Source organism: Eurypyga helias, unplaced genomic scaffold (assembly GCF_000690775.1).
Source record: "Eurypyga helias isolate BGI_N326 unplaced genomic scaffold, ASM69077v1 scaffold2565, whole genome shotgun sequence".
Lineage (NCBI taxonomy): Eukaryota > Metazoa > Chordata > Aves > Eurypygiformes > Eurypygidae > Eurypyga > Eurypyga helias.
The window spans coordinates 45,695-69,853 of record NW_010249532.1 but is presented as its reverse complement, the minus strand read 5'-3'; the positions used below and the strand labels follow the sequence as shown (position 1 = coordinate 69,853).

Here is a 24,159-nt window from a genome sequence, read left to right as displayed (position 1 = left end):
TCCTGGAAAATGAATGATACTAGAAAAGTATGGGTGGGCTTAAGATATGCCATTTGTTACTCATTTCAAATTGCATCATTGTTAGTAACACTCTTCCTCCTCCCACCCTCCCTTTTTTATTTTTTTTTTTACATTGCTGGTTTTGAGTCAATAAGCAAATGAAAACTGAAACCAAAATGGATGTCATGTAGCTGCATGAGCTTCCTTGACTGTGCAACACTTTAGACAGGGGTAGGTGAAAGCCCATGATGGCAGGTTGCTTATGCAGATAAGTGGCCCCACTGAGGATACTGCTGGTGGTAAACAGTTGTTGCCATATTTGACCAGAGTCCACATCATCAGGAACGGAGCTACCTGAATCCATCATGTGAGTCTCCAGTGGCAGAGTATAGCAAAAACACCAGGGGTCATGGTCTGAATGGGAGTGTCAGAACGGGCACGTCAGGATGGTTTGCTGTGACTACACATAAGCCAGTCCCTCTGGGGGTAAGGGTAAAATAAAGATGAACTACAAATCTTTGGGAAACTGTGTCAAAGATGACACATAACTGAAATGTTGTAAAGCTGTGGGGTTCCTTGGATAATTTGTCTTCACATCTCTCAAGTTTTGTTGTTTGTTTTTTTTTAATAGTTATTTTTAATTGGTGGGGACACACACACACCAAATCCGTAGTGTAACCTTATCTAGTAGTCTGAAATTCTTCTTATTTGTATGTAGAATAAGGGAGAAGCCGTGTTTGCATTATAGTCGCCCCCCCCCCCCCCCCAAAAAAAAAAAAAAAAACCCGATTTTCTGCTTTCATTGTAAGTGGAATGTCAACATTTATCTCTATAAAGCAAACTGTGATCTATCAACAGAGAGAGAGAAGGAAGACAGTTATCAAATATGTCTTAGGTTTATGCCCATACTCATACTCACACAGACACATATCCCCAGCAATTGTTATTTTTCAAATGAGCAATTCAGATGGTGTACCAGAGGAAAAAAATAATTGACTACAGGAAAAAAAAAAAAACTCTATTAATTGGAAATTTCTTTAAGGGTCCTACAAAGAAATAAATACATAAATAAACCATCAGTCATTATTTTATTTTAATGTTTAACCTAAGTAAGAGGTCTGCTGCTAATCTTTCTCTGGTTTGGAACGTGACTGTTGCTGTGTTTTGTAATTCTTTGCAGAGCTGATGTACACAGTTGAGCTTGCTGGTGGGCTTGGTGCTATTTTGCTGCTGCTTGTTTGTTTAGTGACTATCTACAAGTGTTACAAGATAGAGATTATGCTCTTCTACAGGAATCATTTTGGAGCTGAAGAACTAGATGGAGGTAAGGCACATTTCCTGCTTTCTACATATGTTTGTCTTTTATTTCTCTCCATCAAGGCACAAAATTCATTTCAGTTTAAGATACGTTAACAACTGCAGGTTTTTTTTCTCCCTGCATTAGGCACTGACTTGAATATGTATTCCTCATACAGCACATTAGCAGTGGTGATTGCTGGGCTGATGTACATGCTGCTCTCTGGAGCTCCAGAAGACACCCATGTCTCTTAGATTTTTTATTCCTGACACTGAATGTAAATTACCAACATGGATGCATTAAAGATTTTCACTTTCTGTCAGTACCGAAAGCCACCTTCACTTCTCCATAAGCTAGGGAGTGTCTTCCCCAATTGTATTTGCCAAATAGGTAGAGGTTGAAGTGAATCTTAATTTACTGCTTGTTTAAACTGATCAGTTTCAATAAACTGTACCGAGTGTTTGGGAACATAACCAGCAGTTCATTTTCTTTAGTTCATTTACTTAATCACTGAGATAGTGGCTAATGGTCATTAAAGTTGTTCTGCAATTCAAGGATACTCAGCCTAAACAAAAATAATCTACAATCTATGTATTTCTTGTGTCAAATGTATACATGCATTTCCTTTTCTTCTCTTTTTAAGCATGGAAGAAAAAGGTCTTCTTTGCCTCTAGCCCTACTAATCAAAACTGCTGTTGAACAGCAAACTGGGTTGAGCTGCAGGCTCTGATTAATTAGGTTTGGTTTCTTGGGTCAGAGTTCCTGCTGTTTTATGCTACCACTACGTCTTTGGTGACAGGACCTTCTTTTTTTACTGAAATAGTAATGAAAGTTATTTTACAGTTCAAGGTAATAGCCTGTGGCCAGAAGACACTGTGACATATTAAAATAAATATGTACTGATAAACAAGCACTGACCAAATCTGTCACTGATAAGGGAGAAGAATGCAGAATTAGCGGTCCTTATATAAGGGAGAGACTTCCATAATAAGATCACTAGGGAATGACCCACTTCTACCTCCCATCTGAAAATGCACAAGGATTCAAAATAGAAAATGCTCAGAACAACAAGCTCAAGAACATTAGAACATTTTGTATCCTTCTACAGGATTTACAAGAAGGATGTATTAATATAGCAGCTCAGTGGGGGGAAAAAAATCAGGTTATTCTACTTATTTTACAGAGGAGGAAACTGAGGCCCAGAGGGACTGTGACTCATGGAGGATTTTGGCAGATGCCTTTTTTTTTCAGGAGCTGAGATCCTCTCTTCTCCACAAAGCAGCCTGCAGTTTAAATGGGTTACTTACATGAATTGTGTGAATTTAATAAAAGCCATATTATATTATGCAGAAATAGTTTAATTAATAATTGTTTAAATAGCTACAATTTAATGTTTTGTCTCTCAGTATCAGTAATTCTTACTTTTACACTTGTCATTTATTGTTATCTTAAATCATTCCAATTCATTTGCAAACATACTCTACCAGGTGTTACACGCTTGCCTCTCTCTCCTCCCATCCCAAGCACTGGCCACCTGGGAACAGTACTTTAGTCACATATTCTAAACAACAAAAAAGTGACCTCTGAAAGATACTGTTCTGGGATTCAGATGGAGGCAAACCACTATCCATTCAGTTTATTCTTCTGAGCAAAGATCATTGATAAAGAAGATGGATTCTCCTTAGATGATCAATGCAAACACTGGTAGTTTGGTTGCTTAATTGCAATAATATAAGAAGAAAAATACTAATTGCAGATTCCTAATGGAAACCTGTGGCTTCTACTCTATTCAATGGACGGGCAACATGGATAAAACCCATTGTGCCAATGAAGTTACTGCAGCTGGACTTCTTCCTCTGTCTTTTTTACTTACACTCCTAGAAAAGCAAGACAACGGACAGAAAATGCCCCACACAAGACCAAGCCACAGCTCATGCAGAAATAAATTGTAGGCATGCATTCAGACCCTTTCCTTTGGCATAGTTTGTTACTAAAAGGCACAAAATGCTGAACTCTCAAATCTTCTGCTAACTGCATCTCCTGCAGTGCAACAGCAGAGCACCCACGTGCTATTCATAATTTACACCATGTTCTGTCATACTTTGGGACAGCATGTAGATAAGCAACCATCAGAATATCACAGACTTTTTTTGTGTGCACTATATTGTACCCAGAGAGGATTTGAAACACTTTAAAAGTGAGGTCCAATTAAAATTTTCAGTTGAAAATCTCTTTTAAAATGCAACGCTTCATTTCTTCCCTGATCAGAGAACAAGCCCTTCAGCATGTCAAATCTCATCACAGTTCCTCTTTGCTGTCCAAGCCTTAGACACATCGTTTTTTCTCAGGCTAACATAAGCATTTCTGTGGGAGGCATGAGTAAATTGTGAGAAATGTTTGAAAACAAAGTATTTAACCCTTACAGCTAATGCAACTTAATTTATTACTTTCTGTAGGGGTACTGCAGATTAAGCAAGTGATCACAGCTGCTGATTTTTCGTTTCTCTAACTTGCAGCTTTGAATTTCCCATCTTCTCTCTCATCGTGGTGACTAGAGTATCCTGTGGTGTTCTCTCTCCTTCAAACGCTTTAGCTCAGTCTCACCTTTATTGTCTCCTTGGAATGGGCATTCAGGCCCCCTTTTTTGTGTTCATGGTTAATTCCTTGCCTTTCCTACTCAACTGGAATATAATCAAATCCAGCTTACATTTTACCGCTTTTCCTTCTGCTCTGTGCCCATGCTTTTCAGCTGCCTGGGAGCTGACTCCATGCCAGGGCACTGCATGACAGACGCTATGCTGTGTCCTTTGGTGTAGAGCAATGCAAGATGCTGGTGCTTAGTCAGGGGAAGTACCTGGGAATGTCCCAGGGATCCCCCTGCAAGCTGGAGTACAGGGGCAAGAAAAACACTCTGGCCCTTGGCAAAGAAATAGCTTTCCCACCTTCAGGTGTTTGGCATGACCTTGCAATACAGAGATATAACTCACCCATACTAGTTTGATGGTGAGAAACTCCCAAATCTATTTAAGTGGAGAATTTCAGTTCGAGATCTCTCCACATACATGATGAAGGTGATACCTTGAAGTGGTATGGAAACAAAGAAATGTCCAGTGTTATTCTAAAAACAAGAACATTTTCAGAACAAGATATTTCACTGGGTACGTCTGAGTTCTGATCATTGTTAAATGTCAGGCAACCTTTTTAGGTTTGCAGCTCTAAACTTAAAAGCTTATTTGTAAAAGCCTTGAAAGATTTAAAAGGCAAGGGGTGAACACTATCATCAAAAAAAAAAGAAATTTTACGTTGAGGATGGCGTTAAAACTGGTAAGAATAAAAAAGTAGCAGCTAAAGAGAAAGTCTGAACAAATGTGCTGTAAATAGTTTTCCAGTGAAATTTGCATAAATATCCTTTCTCAGAGCTAGTCTGACAAGGAGTCAGGCTTTAGGCTCAAGAACACAAAACAACCCTGTAGCCAACTGATAACTAGAAAGTGAGACCTTTGCTTAGCAGCTGCTACGTTGCCATTCAGAGTCACCCTCGGTGCTTTTAGGTCCCATCAGCTGTTTCCACCATGTTGGACAGGAGCTCTGTGTGGTGTCCTGATCCTATTCTCAGCTTTCGTTGGAAAGGCAGCTGTGGTGATTGAGGGAAGACACAGCCACTGTGCATCTGGGGTACAGGCAGGGAAGTCACCTGGCAGCCGGGGCTGGGGAGTTCCTCAGAGTTTCTGTTCTGCAAGTTGCTGCTTTCCACTCCCTACCCATTGCTGAAATAAAACGAAGTGCTCCTAAAGTGATTAAAATGTGCTGAGCTCTCTAAATTCAGGAAATATTGTTTGGATGTGGTACATGACACCTACAGTGGCAGTTTGTTGGCTGTGCTGGTTGCACTTTCCTGAAGAGGTGAGTTTCTACTGCGTGCTGAGGAGAAGCAATTCAATGTTCAAATAAGGAGACTGATAAAACAGTTTCTGCCTTGAAGTCTCTGTTGCACCTGGAAGTCCTTAGGTAATCATAAATTGTGACCTTACTATTATTTAGCTGCAAAAGACTATCAGTGTTCGTGGACATACCTATGGGTTTGCCCAGATAATATCTTTTTAGTTATACAAGACAAGAACAGGTGAGATATACTTCTTAATGGTTTCCTGAGTTTCATCCCAGTAAACCTCTTGCGCAGCACACAAAGGCAATGCTTTGAGATTTTTAAAGTTTCAGTGTGACTTCGTTGCTAACTATCAAATGTAAATTTTACCAATGGTTTAGGCACCGCCAAAGAACTTGTGTTAATGATTATACTATGCAAATATAGCTAGACTGAAATTACTGCTGAAGTTAGTGGCTTTGCAATTATAGAACCTTCCCTGGGGACCTATAGAACAAGTATGCAATAGCAGCCTCACCACTGCATATGTATTCTTATTGGCTATTGGCAAATTGTGGCAATAAGAACTCCTGCTCTATGAATATCAATTTCAAATTCTATTAAAATCACCTTTAGAAAAATGCAGCTTTCATCCTTCTGAATATTACTGGTTGCAGAAAGGGATTTTCCTCTTATTTACTTACAATTTTATTGTTGATGAGCTGCTTTTCTTAACTCTTCTTGTTTATATCATTTATTTACATCTGAAATGCAATTCAAACAATAATATCTCAATTTATGTCTCCACAAAATATGGGCTTTTCTAGATTGTGTCCTTGAAGCTTACTGATTCAAAGAAAAAATCCTGCTTTTTTCTCTCTTCTTTTTTATGACATCTAAAGTACAGGTCTAATATATACAAAATAAAATAACAATATCAGCAAGAACATCTTTAGATTCCAAACTGAAAGACTGTAGTAGGTTAGAAAGTCCAAATGTAAAGTAGAAAAAGAAAGCCTGCCATATATAAATGAATGAAGGCTGTTTGCCATATCTCCTGTTCCTCAAACAGCAGCTCTGTCAAATGGTTCTAAGCTTTGAAGTTTTTTTATTAAAGAAACATGCAATTGCATGTATCTACAGTATACATTGCAGATTTCCGAGGTAGGTGAGATGAATGCAGTATATTGGCATCTGATTTCAAGAATCTTTGATTGAAAGCCTGTTGCCAAACCATTTCTCCCTTGAGTTTTATTTATATCTATAATGATTTACTTAATTTTTTGTTGCTTTTGTGGCATCAAGGCAGTCTTAGATCTCAGGTTTCAAAATGCTTAACTCAATGATAAGTTACAAATGTTCTCACTGAGATCAACATAAGGACTATACATAAAATTAAGCGTGCATTTTACACAGGTAACTGGTTGTTTTATTGAATTGGGACCATAGTAAGAACACCACTTCTTGGCACATTTTATTTCAAGAAATTTCTTCTGTATATAAAAAACCATATTCTTCTATTTTCAGAGTTTACATGACAGTCATTATTAGTGACTCTTCCTACTTTCTTCTTTTCTTTTATATAGCAGCTAGTTTCTTCCAGTCTTCCATAGATAGTTACTATGCTATGCTATGTTTTCAGCGAAGTAGTTACCTTTAAGTCTTTCAATATCTACTAATAATGTGTTTTTTCTTAATTTGATGTTTGACCTGCAAATACTTCATAGCAACCTAGAGAATAATTTCCATCAGCATCTTTTAACTTTCATAATTTTTTAAAATATTGTAAAACTCTCAAAAGGACTTCTGAGTTTTCATATCTGTCAACAGCAACTTCAAAGATTAATGTTTTCATCAGTATTTTATATTGAAAGTAGAATGTCTTCAGTAGTAATAATGAATTTAAACTTTCATGTTAATGGGAATAACTAAGAAACATTTGAGCTGTTTTTTTCATTTAGTTAGGAATATAAAATCAGACTAAATATAAGAGAAAATATTAATAGTAGCTTACACAGTTTAAATGTAATATTATATCTTATGTATCTATCAATGACAAATTTTAGCTGTAATTATAGAAAAACAGGGAAAACATAACATGGAAATGTTTTATTTTACACTTGAAATCAGGGTATTGCATTATTTTTTTGGCTGCATTTTTATCTGCCAGGAATCACTCCTAATATTCAAAAAATGTCCAACACAGCACTGATATCTTGGAATCATCATAAATGTTCTTATAAATCAACTTTAAAATTAGTGTTTCTTTTATATTTTCATCTTTAAACTTCCAAAATTCATTATGGCTTAATGAAAAAATAAAATAGGGAAAAAATAAAAGGGAAAAGAAATGCGTGTTCATTGCTTTAATATTTTTATAAATGTGCCTATTAAGGACAAAGGATTTTTATTTTTCTGGTCTATGTTGTGCTAACAATACTCCAGAACCTATTTAGAGTTATTTACATTTCTTTAACCTCTTCCCCATGTGTTGCACTTACAAAATCTCCCTCCAATTCACCATTATGCACTCTGAAGAAGGTATGAACTATCATTAAGAATGCTACACTTGATACTTTTCCATGTGAAAAGCTTGCATTAGTAGTTCTTAATTTTTATGATCATTAAAAGGGCTTGACATTTAAAAATAAAAGAAAATGTTAAGGTAAGCTTCATAAGAAACAGTAAACAGTGTGAAGGAAAGTATAAGTATTTTGAAAGACTTAAGATTTAGCCATTTTACTCAAGCATATAATTACGTTTTTCATTACATTAAGGGTGATGAACACTACTGCAATGTGTACATTAAATATGACCCCACAAATGAAACAAATACAGATTATGAAATACCATAGTCGTCATAATTTTGAAGCAACTACAGTCTCTGGGAAATTTTGAAAGTCTAGTACTTAGCAACCTTTCCTCAACACAGCACATTTTGTAAAGGGCAAAGACTCTTTCATCAGCTTTGACTTCAACTCCCTGCAGCACTGAGAGGGTCTGGTCTGTCATTTCTAAGAACCTCACTCAAAATCCTGAAACTCCAAGTAAAATCATCACATTGCTCCTAGGATGCAGTAATAAGTATCAGAGTCTTTACTAGGCTGGTATGTGCCCTGGTGAAGGAGGGGAATCAGCTGTCCAGGTCCGTGTTGATCTAGGAATGGAAGACCTGCCAAAGCCAGACATGTTGCCATCTACACTTAGATGTGGAGCAGCCAGCACATGGTCAGCTGCCTTCGATGCCCTGGAAGCTTCTGAAGACATTGCTAATTACTCTGGAGGATTTCAGGATGCAGAGGCACAGGTTGACCCTGGTGTCTAGGTCTTACAGCTTCATTAGAGTAAGATTCACTATGAAATATGACATTGTGGGATTTCTCTTTATTTTGATCTATTAATTTTTCTTGTGCTAAAATGTATCATACCAGCTGAAAATCAAGTTTGTCATCTTCTTGAACATGACAGATAAGAAAAACTGACTGAAGGGGTTTTTTAATTTTTAATTTTTCGTCCATATATATACTTCTGTTCCCCGTTACCTGAAGTGTCTGTGAAGTTTAGGGTTTAATAAACCCTCAAAGATTCAGACTGCTGGTTTTGGTCTTGGGGTGCGACACGGAAAACATGAATGAGCTTGTGTGTCTAAAATGCAGTTCAAAGTTGAATCTGTTTACCGGTCCCTGTAGAAGAGGAACTTTTATCTGTCCTTCTGTAGGCACCAGCTTACCATTTCTTCATGTGTAGCTGTTATAAGAGCATGCATACAGATGAGTTCTTAGATGTCTGATAGCAATTTACTTACCCAAAGATCCCATTTGCATGTGACAAAGTAGATGCATATAAACTCTGGGTTTCATTTTATGCTTACATTGAGCCTTCAAGTGACTGCTGCTGAGCACATCCTTGGAATAACAAGCAGCACTTGCAACTTCATCCCCTAGAAGTTTATATCATTTCTGCTGGATTAACACTGTGGAAAATTACAGGGAATATGATCATATGGTCTACGTTTGGATGAGTACCGAAAGGAATGGACAGCGATAAAGAATGTATGATGCAATGATGCTACAGCTCTTTTGGCTAAAATCCTGGGCCACTAAATGAAGTAATGTTTCTGTGTGTTATTAATGAAGCTGTTATTTCACCCTCAATGTTCACCCATAAGGTCGATCCAAACAATCTCGTCAGACCTGTGGCTGAGCACAGCTCCATGGCCATTTCTCTATGTCCTCCCTTTCAACCCCATAGAATGGTTGAAATGATATGGCTAAGTTTATACTTCAGTCTGTTTTGACCAGCATCTTGCAATACCAGTAGTTTAGGGCAGACTGAAACATTTGTCGACTGAATTCATCATACCTTGAGCATGGCTTGCATTTGACCCCTTTGTAATAAACTAATCCAGAGCTTCCACATGCTCTCATGGTTATCTACAGTACAATAACAAAGATTTTTTTTTGCATCAAGTCTGCTTGAATTTAGCCATGGAAGATCTGCTTTAGGTTTTGTTTCAATGTTTTCAATTAATGGATACAACCAAACTTGACAGAAATGCAGGCTGTGAGGTGAAGACCCCGTCCTAGTTGTATACTATCTTTAGGCAGCAGAAAGCAACTGCAAACCACATAACTGAAGAGGATTACTTGTCCATTCACAAAGAATGGGAAGAGGAAACTTGCTACACCAAAATGTTTCAAAGTATTTGTGTTGCATGTTATGTCACACAACTGTGTTCACTAAATTAAAAGACAGCCATTACATAGTACAGATCTGCGACATACCTGGAGGCAATGCAAGATGACTTATTCTGATATGTTTCTAAAAAAAAGGAAGTCTGAAATGGTTAAGGAAATAAACATGCTTTCATGTACAAAAATATATGTAGATAATTGTTTTCAATCTACATGGGAAATGAAAAAAAGTTTCAGATTAGATGATCAACGTCCCTGACTTTGGTTATTAGGAGGTATTTTTCTTCCTAAGTGTGGGATGAAACAGGTAGCGATTAACTATATTCCAGTTTATTGCTAATGTATAGGAGCCTGGCAAAAACAAATCTTTGAAATGGCATAATCTATATCTAAAGCCAAAGTGCAAGCAACAATCAATTATATTTTCATTCTGAGGATGCTTGAATAGAAGACTGAATTGTTTGCTGATGAAGGGAAATGAGGAAACTATCATTTTAAAGAAAATTTTTGTTTGCCACCAGCTTTGTTTGTTTTGAATTTGGATTTTTGCCCCTATTTTTCTGACACTGGAGAGTAGATCCAGTCAGTATCTGAACTTATTGCATAGCCAAATCTGTAATTATTATAATACAAAATAATATAAGTAGCAATATCAAGTCCTTTACAACTTGATTAGGAGCAGATCAGGAATTTTCTGGTGAAGTATTTTTCTTCTTGGAAAAGGCAGATGTGCTGACACCTGATATTTTCTCAAGTAAAATACCTCTTCCAGTGAATGGTCAAGAAAACAAAAATCTGTGATGGAACTCCTGCGTGCCTGCTGGGAGTGTGAGGACTCCTGGATTTGTTGCTCAATGGAAGGCTTACATGGAAAACAGCCTGAGAGCAAAAGGCTTGATAGCAACACTGAGAGCCTCCTCCTGTGTGACATGGCCAAGAGACTGGCAAAATACCAGTCCCAGCTCCCAGAGTCTGACTCAGCTGTAAGATCTGGATGTCTGCAGGCTCCCATCTCTCCCACTCAGTCCACTGGGACGGCACGTTAAAAAACATGAATTATGATCAGAAATGTTCTTTAGAATGTAGACATCACTCCCACCCATTACAAGCAGGAATAAGTGGGACCATTTAACTAAAAGAACCACATGCAGAAACATTATCTACTGTGTGTTTAAATACTTTCCTGGAGATGGACAATTTCAACCATTTTATGAGTTCTCCCATTTTGCATTACAACTGAAATTCTACATTTTTTGACTACCCATATAAATTAGAGAATACAGTAAATAATGCCATTGCTCTTTGATCACATCACAGAAAAGATAGCTTCTGACAGCTGTGTAGCTCTCTGCCTGCTGTAGTTCTTAAAATGTTTCACAGGGTTGGCAATGTAACCCAAATAATTTTAATTAACTAAAAGCAGACTAATACATAAATATCTCAGAAGTAAAACAAAGGCATATGTGATCATCCCCTGTGTATCCCAGGCTTTTCACATTTTGCAAATTGTATGCTCATGCCGGTATGTCAGCTCATCAGATAACAAAATTACCACATAAGGTAATTCTGTTGTAAACTGAATTTTTCACTTTTCATCAAACTAAGTTAAAAAACCCCTGACAGCTGGAGGGTATAATAGCTCATGGAACCTCTGTGCTAAAGCATCTAACAGTTTCCCAAACCAAACTACACATCTTGCTGGATTGGGGTTTGAATAAATTCATGATTGCCAGAACCCATCTGTGTAGTCATACTCTAGATCATGTCCATTCTTTGCCCTTCAAATGCTGTTAAACTAGGGAACTAGGGTAGAAAGAAATGTTCCCTGCAACACAGGATAATGCAGTTGTAGTCAGTGGAAATGCTGGATCCTCCATGGTATGAAGAATGTATATTTTAAATTAAATGAATTGATGCAATATTTACATATGTAAGAAAAAACTAGCCTAGCATGAATAATTTTCCCTCTGAGTAAGAATGTGCAAACCATCTTCACAGACAATACCCTGAGCCTTTAAAGCCATTTGAATGCTCTATTATTTATTATTAAACCCTTTGAGAACTGATACCTTCTCCTCCTTACTCAAAGACTTTCAACAGAGCAATGCTGCTCTCAAGCGTGTACTATGGCTCTGACCGTTACTAAGGTGACAACAGGAAATGGCATTAACACGTCATCATTGTTTCAGTTGTCATAATTTCTCCATATCTCTATTGACATTTCTGTGTTTTAACTTGGTTGCTGGGTTGACACTGGCCTACTGTAGAAAGAAAAAACTGGTATGTAATCTCCTTTTACCTTATACTTGATCCATTCAGTGTTATTTCAAGGCACTATCAAAGACATTATGTGCTTGTCCGTTGTTAAGGATCATTGTTTCACAAATACTCCAAAGTTAAGAGTGAAACATCAGAATCAGTGCTACTCTTTTTTTGTTTGATTATTTATCTATTTATTTATGTTTGGTTGGTTGGTTTCTTTTTGTGACTGTAACAGTCCAATAGATAATATCACACAAAGAGTATGCAGGAGAGAGAATGAGCACACGGTCATTTCATGGGTTTGGAAAGGTTGAAAGGAGTTTCAGTTTTACCATTTTAATTTTGACATCTGCAAACATTAATGAGCATAGTATGCATGGTTCCTCAGAAGGAAGAGTAGACTTCAAGATTAGCACTGTCTCATTAATTTCATTTATACTCTGCACCCATCCTGCATTTGGCAGACTTTTCCAAATAATGCTACCAGAGTACAAAATTATATAAAATGAGGAAAGGAGTGGTTCAGTCAATAACTGAAGTCACCACTGGCTGAATATAATGTTACTTATAACACACACTCAGGTATTCTATCAGGTCTCTATTCCAAGCAATTGATATTCACTATAGCTTGGGCATAGTGTAGTCAAGAGACTTAGAAGGATGTTAACATTTCATTACTCATGACATTGATTTTTTTCTGCTTTCTTCACAACAAAAGTCAAAACGTGACCTCTTATTCCACTGAATTAGTTCCAGAGCACTTGGCATTATTGACCTCCTAATGAAAATTAATGATGGCTCTTTTGATTCAGTCTTTCAAGTAGGCACACCAAGCACATTTAAGAAACAGACACATTTATTTCTTATATTGAAATGAAATAACACACTGTTAAGTAATGAAATGTACATTAATGCAACATTAAATTTGCAAATTTAAGCACACAGAATTCAAACGATTTAAACTTCATTATAAGGAGCTGATGCTGCAAAGATTTAAGCTTGGCAATAATTTCAGACCTGGAAAGCCAATGAGTTTTACAAGTGAAGCTACACATATGCTTAGAACATATCAGCCCCAGGCCCTAAATTTATTGTAAAAATCTGTCAAGACTAAAATGTTTTTTCTATGCAGCAGAAACAGCTGAACATTATGTTAGGTATTTCCATGCTTTTCTTTTCCCTTTTAAGCTAGAGAAGAATTCAAATTCTTTTCAGCAACTTTTTTCTTCTGTGCTCACAAGCTGTCACCCCACAATTGAGTGGATTTCCTTCATATGGAGCCTTACACAAATGTCTATGAACAAACTGACTTCAGTCTAGGGATATGGATCCCTTCTCCCCTGCATCTGTGTAAACAAGGATTGCCTCTACCAGGTGAAACAGAAAAGGTGAATTAATTCATACCTGGAGACTCATTCAAACTTTGCCATTTTATCTAAGCAGTTTCCTATTCCTGGGGAATTGTCCCAGAAATAATTCCTGGAGAATTATCTAGGAAATCTGCAGGAATAATGAATAAACTAACTTAATTTCTTCCTCTCTTTCGTCAGACAACAAAGACTATGATGCGTATCTATCTTATACCAAAGTGGACCCTGACCAGTGGAATCAGGAAACTGGAGAAGAAGAAAGGTTTGCTCTTGAGATTCTACCAGATATGCTTGAAAAGCATTATGGATACAAGTTGTTCATACCAGACAGAGATTTGATTCCCACAGGAAGTAAGTCTTTATGTGTGTGTGATTCCTACACAACAAATGCAGTGATTGCAATGACGGGTTTAGTATCATTTCTATACCTACCTCTTCAGAATGTCACCTTTCCTCCTTTGTCTTAGAGAATGGTGCAAATAAGCCAAACATACGTAATGTGTATTTCCCAGATAAGAGGATTATTTTTTAGTAATTGTATTATATTGATTGAAGGTGAGAGTGAAGAAAGGGCACAAGTAAGAAGTGCACAATAGTAAAGGAAATGAATGAGGCTAGCATTTTTCCACAGATTTGATAGGTTGCATATCCAGGAATGAAAACAGATGTCTTTGTTGTCTGTTCGTTAGAGTTTGCCTGGAAAGGTATCCGTGATTCTAAGTATTTATTTCAGAAATTCAGACAGGAAAGAAAAAGTTATGTTTGGACTAAAGCAAGGGTTGAGTAATACTATCTACACAAGAACCAAGTAGTGAATTTTGTTAGTGTTCACTGCAGAGGAATGTGTAGTGGAAGTACAGTGCAGTGAATGTGTAGTGGATCATTCTCAGAGACTTAAAATTAAACTTGATTCCAGCTAGTGCAAGTAGACCATTTTCATGTTTCTTCACACATTACAACCTACATACAGTAATTTTTTGTAAGTTGCTGTAGTATTCTTCACAACTTCAGTGTAACTATGTAGACATCGGTATCTTTTCCTAAAGATCAGAAAGGTTGCTTGGTACAGGCAAAGTACAACATCAAACAATTGCATGGATATTGTTAAAATCTACAGCAAACTAAACATGAATTTGCAGGATACAGCACTTTCTTTGTGAATGCGGGTGGGGGACCATGAAAGGTAAAGAAGAATTTCTAATAGCCTTTGAAGAAAGGCTATTAGAAAAGTCAGTAAAAAAAAAAGGGGAGGGGGGTTGTAACTAGATGATCTTTAAGGTCCCTGCCAACCCAAACCATTCTATGATTCTATGAATTTGACCCTATAGTACACCTTAGAATATCATTTACAATTGAGACTGAGGCCCTAAAGCACACAGTTGCTGCTCTGTTGCCTACCTGTGTGACTTCGCCTTTTTAAAGACAAAATGGTGATGGCCACACTTGTTGCAATAAGGATACAAATATTGATACAAAACCACAGTTCATAGACACTCACAATCCATAGGGCATGGGGAAATAGATGTTTTGCAGGATCACAGAATGGTTGTGCCTGGAAGGGACCTCTGGAGGTCATCTTGTCCAACTCAAGCAGGGCCACCTAGAGCAGGCTGCCTAGGACCATGTCTCGGCGTGTAAACCTGAAATGTTTGCAAGTGATGTTTATGCATATTACAGTGAGATCTTCCGGGAGCAGGGATCTGCCTCTCTTGTTTCTCCTCAGTCTATGGGAGCAGAGTGTTTTCTTAGATTGATTTTTGAGCAATTGTCTTATTTTGTAGCCTACATTGAAGACGTGGCAAGATGTGTGGACCAAAGCAAGCGACTGATCATCGTTATGACTCCAAATTATGTGGTAAGAAGAGGCTGGAGCATCTTTGAACTGGAAACAAGACTGCGAAACATGTTAGTCACAGGCGAAATCAAAGTGATACTGATTGAATGCAGTGAACTACGAGGAGTTATGAACTACCAGGAGGTCGAGGCCCTGAAACATACTATCAAGCTCCTCACTGTCATTAAATGGCACGGACCAAAATGCAACAAGTTGAATTCCAAGTTTTGGAAACGTTTACAGTACGAAATGCCTTTTAAGAGGATTGAACCCATCACACACGAGCAGGTTTTAGATGTCAGTGAGCAGGGGCCCTTTGGGGAACTGCAGACAGTCTCCGCAATTTCCATGGCTGCTGCCACCTCCACTGCTCTTGCCACTGCCCATCCAGACCTGCGGTCCACCTTTCATAACACATATCATTCACAGATGCGCCAGAAACACTATTATCGAAGCTATGAATACGATGTACCTCCTACCGGCACCCTGCCGCTTACCTCAATAGGTAACCAGCATACCTACTGCAACATCCCTATGACACTTATAAACGGGCAGCGGCCACAGACAAAAACTAACAGGGAGCAGAACCCGGAAGAGGCTCACACAAACAGTGCGATACTGCCCCTCTTACCACGGGAGACCAGTATATCAAGTGTCATTTGGTGACCGAAATGCAAGGGGACGTCAACCCCCTTGAGTAGGAGCTGAGCTTGCAGTCCCGTGCCTGGAACTACATCCTCGACTGCTGCTGTTAAACATGCATTACAATCGATAACATACGAGGAAAAACAGGGTCTTGTACATATGTTTTTTGCAATTTCTTTGTAGCATCAGTCTTCCTGTTTTACCCATGTCTCTTCCCATTCACATTTTCAACTTTGTTTTATATGTCATTGGAATTTGTATATTTACATTTTTTTAAATGAAGAGACTGCTGTATAGATAGGAAACTTTTTTGCTTCATTAGTATAGTTTTAGACTTTTTGTTTGTTTGTTTTTAACCTCTTTTGGGAATGCTTGGACAAAGCTATGTTGATATCAGAAGCACCATCCATTTTGTTGGCCTGCCTAGCCTGATTCCTGAAGGCCATGCCTGCTGCAGTTCACCTGTTTTGGAGAATATTTGTTCTTAGAAGGACCCCATCCCTCACTGCGAGCTCCACTTTCATTTCTACTCCCATAATGCACACTGCTCCATCCCTGCCCTTGCAGTGACCCCCATTTGGGGTAACACTACAGTCTGATCATCTAACATGTAACTTGGTAGATACCTGTCAATCAACAGAATATACCCAATCTGTATCGGTTGCTTCACAATAGTCACTACAGAGTGTATAGAAACTAGAGATGGTTTGGTTTTTGCTTCCTTGGGTTTAGTTTTTTAATTGTTATTTTAAGAATAAGTTGACTGTATCCCTTTTATAAATATAAAAACAAACCTTATTTTTAACACTTCCTGGAAAAGTATTAATGTGGTTGTGGATTTTATTTTTAAGTATTTAAATTTTTATTTCCCCCTTTCAAAATCCTGCAAATAAGATCATTTGCAAGTGTCAGGCAAGTAAGACAAGTGAGGCAATAGGCACTGAAGTGCAGAGAACCCCGCTGATATTTACAGTGATGACTTCCAAACCAAAGGGGAATAAAAAAGACAGTACTGTAGATGGTTTGTCACTTTGTATTATAGAAAGTGTTATTTTCTGAAAAAGTAAGAGCAAAACATTATTTTGCTGTGGATTACAGAGTCCCCTTGTATTTTAATGTTCCAAAACCTGTATTTGCTTTAAAATGATATATTCAGGATTAAGAATTCTTCCTTCATTTGGTTTTAGCTTGTAATTATAAGTAAAACTTTATTAATATCAACGTGATTTCAGTAAGAACTCAGGCAGACAAAAATGACATGAATACCAACAAATATAATTGTTTTCAGAATAAACTTTATTTATACAAAACTAATATTTAAATCAGACCTGGAAGTATTAAAAACAATTTATTCACTTTAATGGATAAATAAATTAGTTTTATTTTTTATGTATGATTCTATCTTTGAGGAGTTGCAAGTAATGCGTCCAGACCATGTCTGTCAGGGAAGAAGAAAAAAACCAAAACAACACACTATGTTTACATCCAGGCGTCTTTAAGATGGATGAAATAAGCATCTTACTTGTACTTATGTTTTAAATAATGGAAAAGTCCTTTCTGGTTGTAGAAAGAGAGGAGTGGTGTGGTAGCTCCACAACGTATTTGGGCCAAGCTCTCTGCTAGCAGAAACAGAGGAGCTGGGGTCAAGTTACTGGTTGCAGCACACTGTCATATAATCATGGGTTTGATTTACCCTGGCAGAAATGTGAATGATATCCTGGCAAAAAGATCTTAAAATCTATTTATGTAATTCGTTATCTTGAGGTATTTTTATGGTAGCTGAACAATATTGGCCAATATAATGGATATGTGGCGTTTGTTCATCCTGATTGTCACAATGAGAAAAGTACAGCTTATAATATTTTGGTCTTAATGAGAAGTGATGGGTAGAGAGCAGGTAAACTGCAGTTTGGGGTATGTTTGTGGGAGTAATCCAAAACTGACAGTGTGGGAGGAAATGACTGTGCTCCTGTTGTGAAAGTCAAGAAATCTCAGTATCTGCATAACAAGCTAATAGAGCTTTGGGATGTGCACTGATTTTTATTTGCTTGAAAATGTTTATTTCTCTGACAATTTACCCAAGTCCTTTTCTACAATCTGTTCTTTATTATGGTGTCTTCCTCTGGACATGTGCCAAACATCCACAAAATGGAAATGAAGCTGCCAGACCACATAAAATTTTAAGAGAGCTTTGCACATTTGGTTATTTTCATAGTGTAAGAAAGCTCTTATCCACTTTCTCTTACAGACACCTGTCAGGCACTGATGGCATTTTCCTTCATTGATCTGGATGCCAAATACACCAGTGTCCTCTGAAAGCAATGCATTACTTTTTCCCCTTTCCCTCCCCTTTACGTGCCCTGGAGCAAAGTCTGGGATGTGGGATAAATGTAGGATATAACTACCGGACCACAGTCACATTTAGACGATCGGTAGGTGTTTCCTTAGCAACATGGGCAGTATTTTTCTCTTGTTCTATTTTTAGCGTAGATTTAAGCACTTTGAATAGCATGATTCAGGGATTGACGGATACTATTTGATATTCACACTACTTTAAAGAGAGGTTTTCTTATAATGTTTTGTCATAATATTACACAAAAGAAAAACAAACAAACAAAAAAAAGAAACAAACCACAAAACGAAACCTGAACTAAATGGAGAAGCTGTCTATGGCTTTAGAAACATTCCTCCTTAGTATTCCTCCTCTATGAACATCTCTGTGTGGGGAACAATGAAGGAAAGTTGTGTGTTCACGTGCTCTATGTTTGACGAAAGTTCTGTTGGAAAGCAAAATAAAAAAAAAACCAAAACAACAACCAAACCTGTCATTGCCCTAGTGTTTAGGCTCCATCTTTTTTTGGCGAAGGTATTGCAGATTTTGACAATGCAACCTGAAGTGTGCATGCAATAGCCACATATAAGGGTTAGCCATAAGCAAATAGCACTTTATTTTAAAAACTGCACAGTGTGATGATGAGAAAATCTTACTCAGCTTGGTCAATAACTTCGGGTCTGTATGTGGATTCTATGCACATGAATTATCCAAGTGTGGTGCTTTGTCTTCATAAGGCGCTCTCTAATCAGGGTAGTCCTTGATGTAAAAGTAAAGGACTCTGTTGCACAACCTGTGGAAATTTAGCATACAGGTTCTCCGGGCAGCACATATAACGAGACAGAAATGGGGGGTTGTACAGTATGCAGCTTATTATTTTGAATACAAAGTGCATTGCTGGGTCTGATTCTGTTCTCAGTTGCAGCAGTATGATTTCAGGGTAAATCTAATAAGTTGAATGAGTGCAAGATTGATTTGTGTGGGAGAAGAAAATTGGAAAAGCAAAGAGAAAAGGAGTTTATATTTGCAGTCTGAGACAAGCTGGAATCTTGGCCACAAGGAAAGCAGCAGCAAAATGTCTTCTGAATTTTAGTAAGGACCCAGTTCTCACCTGGCAGCCAACATCAAAATGATCTGTTTCAGAGCTAAATACTGTTCGGCTTAGATGCAAACTAAGATTTTTCTATTACTGCACAGCTGTGAAAACCATGTGTATGTTGCATAATGGGTGATAATCAGCATCAAAATAATTGGAAAGCTTGTTATACCCGCCTGATTAAAATTCACAAATTTTTACTTGGATATTGTGCATTAATGACACATTTAAATTATAGATAAAGCAATGAGATTTGTGGAAAAGTGGCCTGGTAAACAGGCTCCCTCCATTCTTAAATTAAAAAAAAAAAAAAAAAAAAAAGGAAGAAGAAAATGTCAAGCTAGAAATCCTAAGGAGCATTTAATTAAAATCCAAAGAAGAAAAAAAAAATCACAGCAGTAAAGTAAGCTCAAAAATAGGATAAAGGCCAATGAAGAAGAAAAGTCAAAATACCCACCTGCTTTTTGACTGTACTGGGGCTTTTTTTCCCCTGCAAAGCTCTGTACTCTGGCTGACCTACATCAAGCAACTGACTTTTTGGGGGGCCCATCCAGACAGATCAGTAACACAAATGTGTCCCTGTATGTCTAATACACTTCTGAATGATTCTGTACTTGCTGATAGTCTAGCACAGAGAGCTTCTGGTGTGTCTTCTATTGCTGTGATTCAGAGGATGGCAGAAATTTGTCAGTGCTAAAAAAATCTCCGTAGCAGGCTCAGTTTATCATCTAGAGTAACTGTATTCCTTCCCACCCCTTATCTGACTTGCTGTTATTAGAACAGGGTTTCTTTAAACCATTTCTCAGCTGAGAAAGACATTAATGTGATTGGCATCAGAAAAAAATGTAAATTTCATGAGTCTCCTTGTATAACGAATGCCAGAAGTTCCCTTGCATTTTTTCTGCATAATCACAACTCTTTCACCTCCTAAATAGCCCACTGAATGGAGGTTGGAGAACACCATTCTGTCTTTCATTGGAGATTCACTAAATTCAGTATGGATACTGAGCTGTCATTTTTTGACATAATTTTCCCATTGACTCTGGCTATATTATCCAAGAAGACATGTTGGCAGCATTGCAGTCCCCCATTGGCCTTGGGCTGATGTTCCAGAACTCAAGAGTTGTTACCCTGGTGACTGAAACAAATAGAAACGTTTCAGCTCTTAAGAGTTTTCCTATGCTTTTTGTTTGTTTAAATTCTGTTTAAGACAAAGTTTGACCTTTGCTCTGGACTAATAAGCTCTGCAGTTGGGAGGTCAAGAGTCCAGAGAGTCATGAAATACTCAGAGCACAAATCACAAAGGTAGGCCTGATACCTTGTTTGGAAAATGTATACATTCTGAAACTGCTCAGATTACTAAAAATTGAGTACATAGAGATTGAGGGTTCTTGGAGGAAAGTATTGTTTGTTACCAACAACCAACCTAATTCCAAAAGTTTATCAACATTTTTACATTAAATAGCCAATATCCTAGATAATGTAATTTCAGAAACATTCAGTAGTCAATTAAAATATTTATTTTAGTGGTTTAATAGGAACACAGTTCTCTAGGATCTAAATGTCAAATAAAGTAAATAATCTATCTATTACTGAGCTTACAGAAAGTACAAACATCTTTTTGCTGGGTCACTAGTATTAGGAAAGCAATTTGAAACAAAATTTGAGACATAAGAATTTGATGGAGATATTCCTGGTATTTTTAATAAGGACATCTGTCTTAACCCCAAAGGCATGATAGAAGGAACACAAAAATTATTCCCAAAAGAAAATGGATAATGCTTTTTAGCCTTCTCTTTCTCTGTTTATCAAATAGTAGTGCTCTCTCTGCCCCTCTCAAAAATACAAAATCATCCAGAAAAAATGGATACCTACCGAGCCCATACCCTCAAACACATTTGGTGGCAGATAAAGAGGAACAAGCCAGAGTGAGGGGCTGCACCACATGGCTGAGAGCGAGAAGCTCTACAGTGGGGAGACTGTGTACACCTGTGCAGGGAGAGGGCGAGCACAGGGCCCTTTGGCCATCATGTTTAGTTACTCCTGTGTCAGGTGGGTGCAGGAGGAACTGTGGACTCAATATATCACCACTCTTCAACCTGCTACAGGCAACACGCAGAGAAGGTAGGCAGTAAGCCTTGATGTTAGTGACAGTACATGAGTGCCATCAGCTAGCTCAGCACAGATAATCTTGCAAAGCAGCCAGAAGAGTAGAAACAGCTGACAGTGCTTCCCATTTGCTCAGTGTGCAAGGTAAATTATAGCAGTGAGCAAAGAAAGAGGTTAGGATACTGTGTTAGTGTACAAAATTACAATTACAGGAAATTGCCATCTCAATCAGCCAGCACAGCACCTCCCCACCTTCATAGCAACTTCTATCCTATCCTATCCTATCCTATCCTATCCTATCCTATCCTATCCTATCCTATCCTGTCCCATACCATCCTTTCCCACTCCATCCTCTACCCTCCATTTACCTTGCAGGCTGTATGAAAAGTACAAGCACACAAAGTTTGCTATGAGCCCTCAGGTTGGGGTACATGTGAAAACTCTTTGCAGAGCTGCTTAGAGTGAGTAGATGTCTTCTCCCCTGAGAAAAGACTTAGAGGAGCAAAGCTTTGATGCATAAAATGTTTTTATTTTTGTTCTCTGTTTGCACACCATTTTTCACTTCCCTGTAGAGTGCTTATGCAAAGCAACATCATGATGCTCTCCTGAACCTTTTATGAAGTGGAAAGAGTCTTAAAAAGGTCAGCCATGGGTTCAAAATATTTTAACCCATGAATCTGCCAGTAAGCTGCAGGGTCTACACACACAGTTGAAAATCAATAATAAACAAAGGAAAGCAAAATAGTAATGCAGTTACTAAACCCTATTGAAACCTGGGTTTAAGGGTTTGGGGTTTTTTGTGGGGTTTTTTTTTTGTTTTCTTGGGTTTTTGTTTTTGGTTGGGGTTTTTTTGAGAATGTTGTTTTCTGCTGCTGTTTTGTAGGAAGTTATGTGAGAGATTGTTGTAAATTTCCTTTTCATACTTTGCATGACAGGTAAATCACAGTGAGATTGTATTTATTCTTTATTTAAAAAGTCCCATTCTTCATTGTAAGTTTAAACCACAAGTGGCAATGAATTTACAGACTTAAAAGAAACGATTTGTCGGAGTTAATATTCTATGGTGAAGAGCTCACTGCAGCCCTAATTAAGTTCTTAAGGACGTTTCAGTAGAAAATTCAAACAATTAATATTATACATGTACCTTCAGCATCACATAACAACATTGTACTTCTGTCTTCTTAAAACCCAGGCAACTTTAAAGGGAACAAATATATAAATACAAAGCAGAGAGGAAAACAGTGACACAACTGCCTCTCTGTCTTAGCAAAATAGTGTAATGACATTAAGCTTCTTCTTCAAGATCAGTAACCTATGCCTACCTCAGCAAAACACATAAATCTGCAAAATGTGCAGATATCTGGGAAAAAAATCGTTGCAATAAGCACTCTCAAATCTTAGTTACATCACAAAAAGCACTTTATACATTTTTATGCCTATACATAACTATTTTAACTTGTGACCATTTAATCATAGAACAGTACAACAGAATAAAAGATGTAGAACTCATAAAAACTCAAGGAAGTCCCAAAAACATAGGTTTGCTCACAGCACATCTACCATGTGCTGAAAGATGACGAACTTGTTACCAGGCCATCTGTGTTACTGCTAGGTGACACAGATGCATAACTAGAGGTGACACGGTGGTGGTAGAAGTCAAATGAAGACGTTTCCTGGTCATATCACGACCAGGTAGGTAGTATGTGACTGCTACTCATCTAGTCCTGCTGACACAAGAGTTTGCAGACATACTTTGCCTGTAGGATACTGGATACCCAAATATATCCTTCCTTCACGTCCTGGGTGCTATCTGAAACCATTTATATAACCTTCGTGGAGGTAGGAAATGTTTTTTCTAGATGACAGGATCTACCTGCATCATGGGAATTCCCATCATTGTAAATAATAATTAATGTCAGTACCGTTCATCTCCTGTTTTCTCTGCTTACCTTCTCCATCTTCTAAACAAAAGAGATTGTGGATAGCTCTCAGTGCCATAGAACAAGTAGCATTCCTACACTTTTTTCTTTTTCTTTTTTTATTTTTTTATTGTTGGATATTGTTTGGAAGAGTGAGAAACAGCAGCAAAGACACTATCTGCTTGAAATGACACTTGCCAAGTTATTCTTTAGGGAATGTTGAAGAAAAATTGCTGTTAGTCATCTTGGACACCTTACCTTCTATGGTACTTTCAAGATCCTGGCAAAGGTCAGTCTAGATAGAACATAAAGAGACAGACTGAACTGCATATACATGTAATTTTCAAGCTTTTTTTCATTTCTTGTAGCTCCTTATATTGTTTATTTGATTTGTTTTGCTTTAACTTCATTTGTTTTCATACGAAAGAGACAACAGGACTGAGATACCACTGCACTGCATTAGTATAGTGATGACATAGCCACATTGGAAAGAATGGAGTTGAGCTCCGTAGAACTGGAGCATAGTCCTAAACTAGGCTGAAAGTGTCCTGCACATTGCAGCTGTTCAGAGAGCTGCTGGATTTCCTTAGCCCCCACTTCAGTCAGTTCACCACTTCATAGACACTGCAACAAAGAAGTTTTGAAGGGGAAAATGGTGCTTTCAGGTGCCATAATACATAAAGTCTCAGACACAGTGTGTCTGATGCCACATTCTCACTGAGAGATGAGGTTTCTG

General features: G+C 37.7%; 1 protein-coding gene across 1 annotated transcript in view; it reads left to right on the top strand.

Annotated features, from left to right (window-relative positions):
• Positions 1 to 15,988, top strand: part of IL1RAPL1 (interleukin 1 receptor accessory protein-like 1) — a gene marked incomplete at its 5' end in the record, with an annotated part of 26,579 nt that extends 10,591 nt beyond the window's left edge. Inside the window, 3 exons of the mRNA XM_010151393.1 lie at positions 1,181 to 1,324; positions 13,669 to 13,839; positions 15,270 to 15,988. Coding sequence (XP_010149695.1) covers positions 1,181 to 1,324; positions 13,669 to 13,839; positions 15,270 to 15,988 — 1,034 coding nt within the window. The remainder of the gene's footprint in view (positions 1 to 1,180; positions 1,325 to 13,668; positions 13,840 to 15,269) is intronic.
• Between the last annotated feature and the right edge of the window lie 8,171 nt (positions 15,989 to 24,159).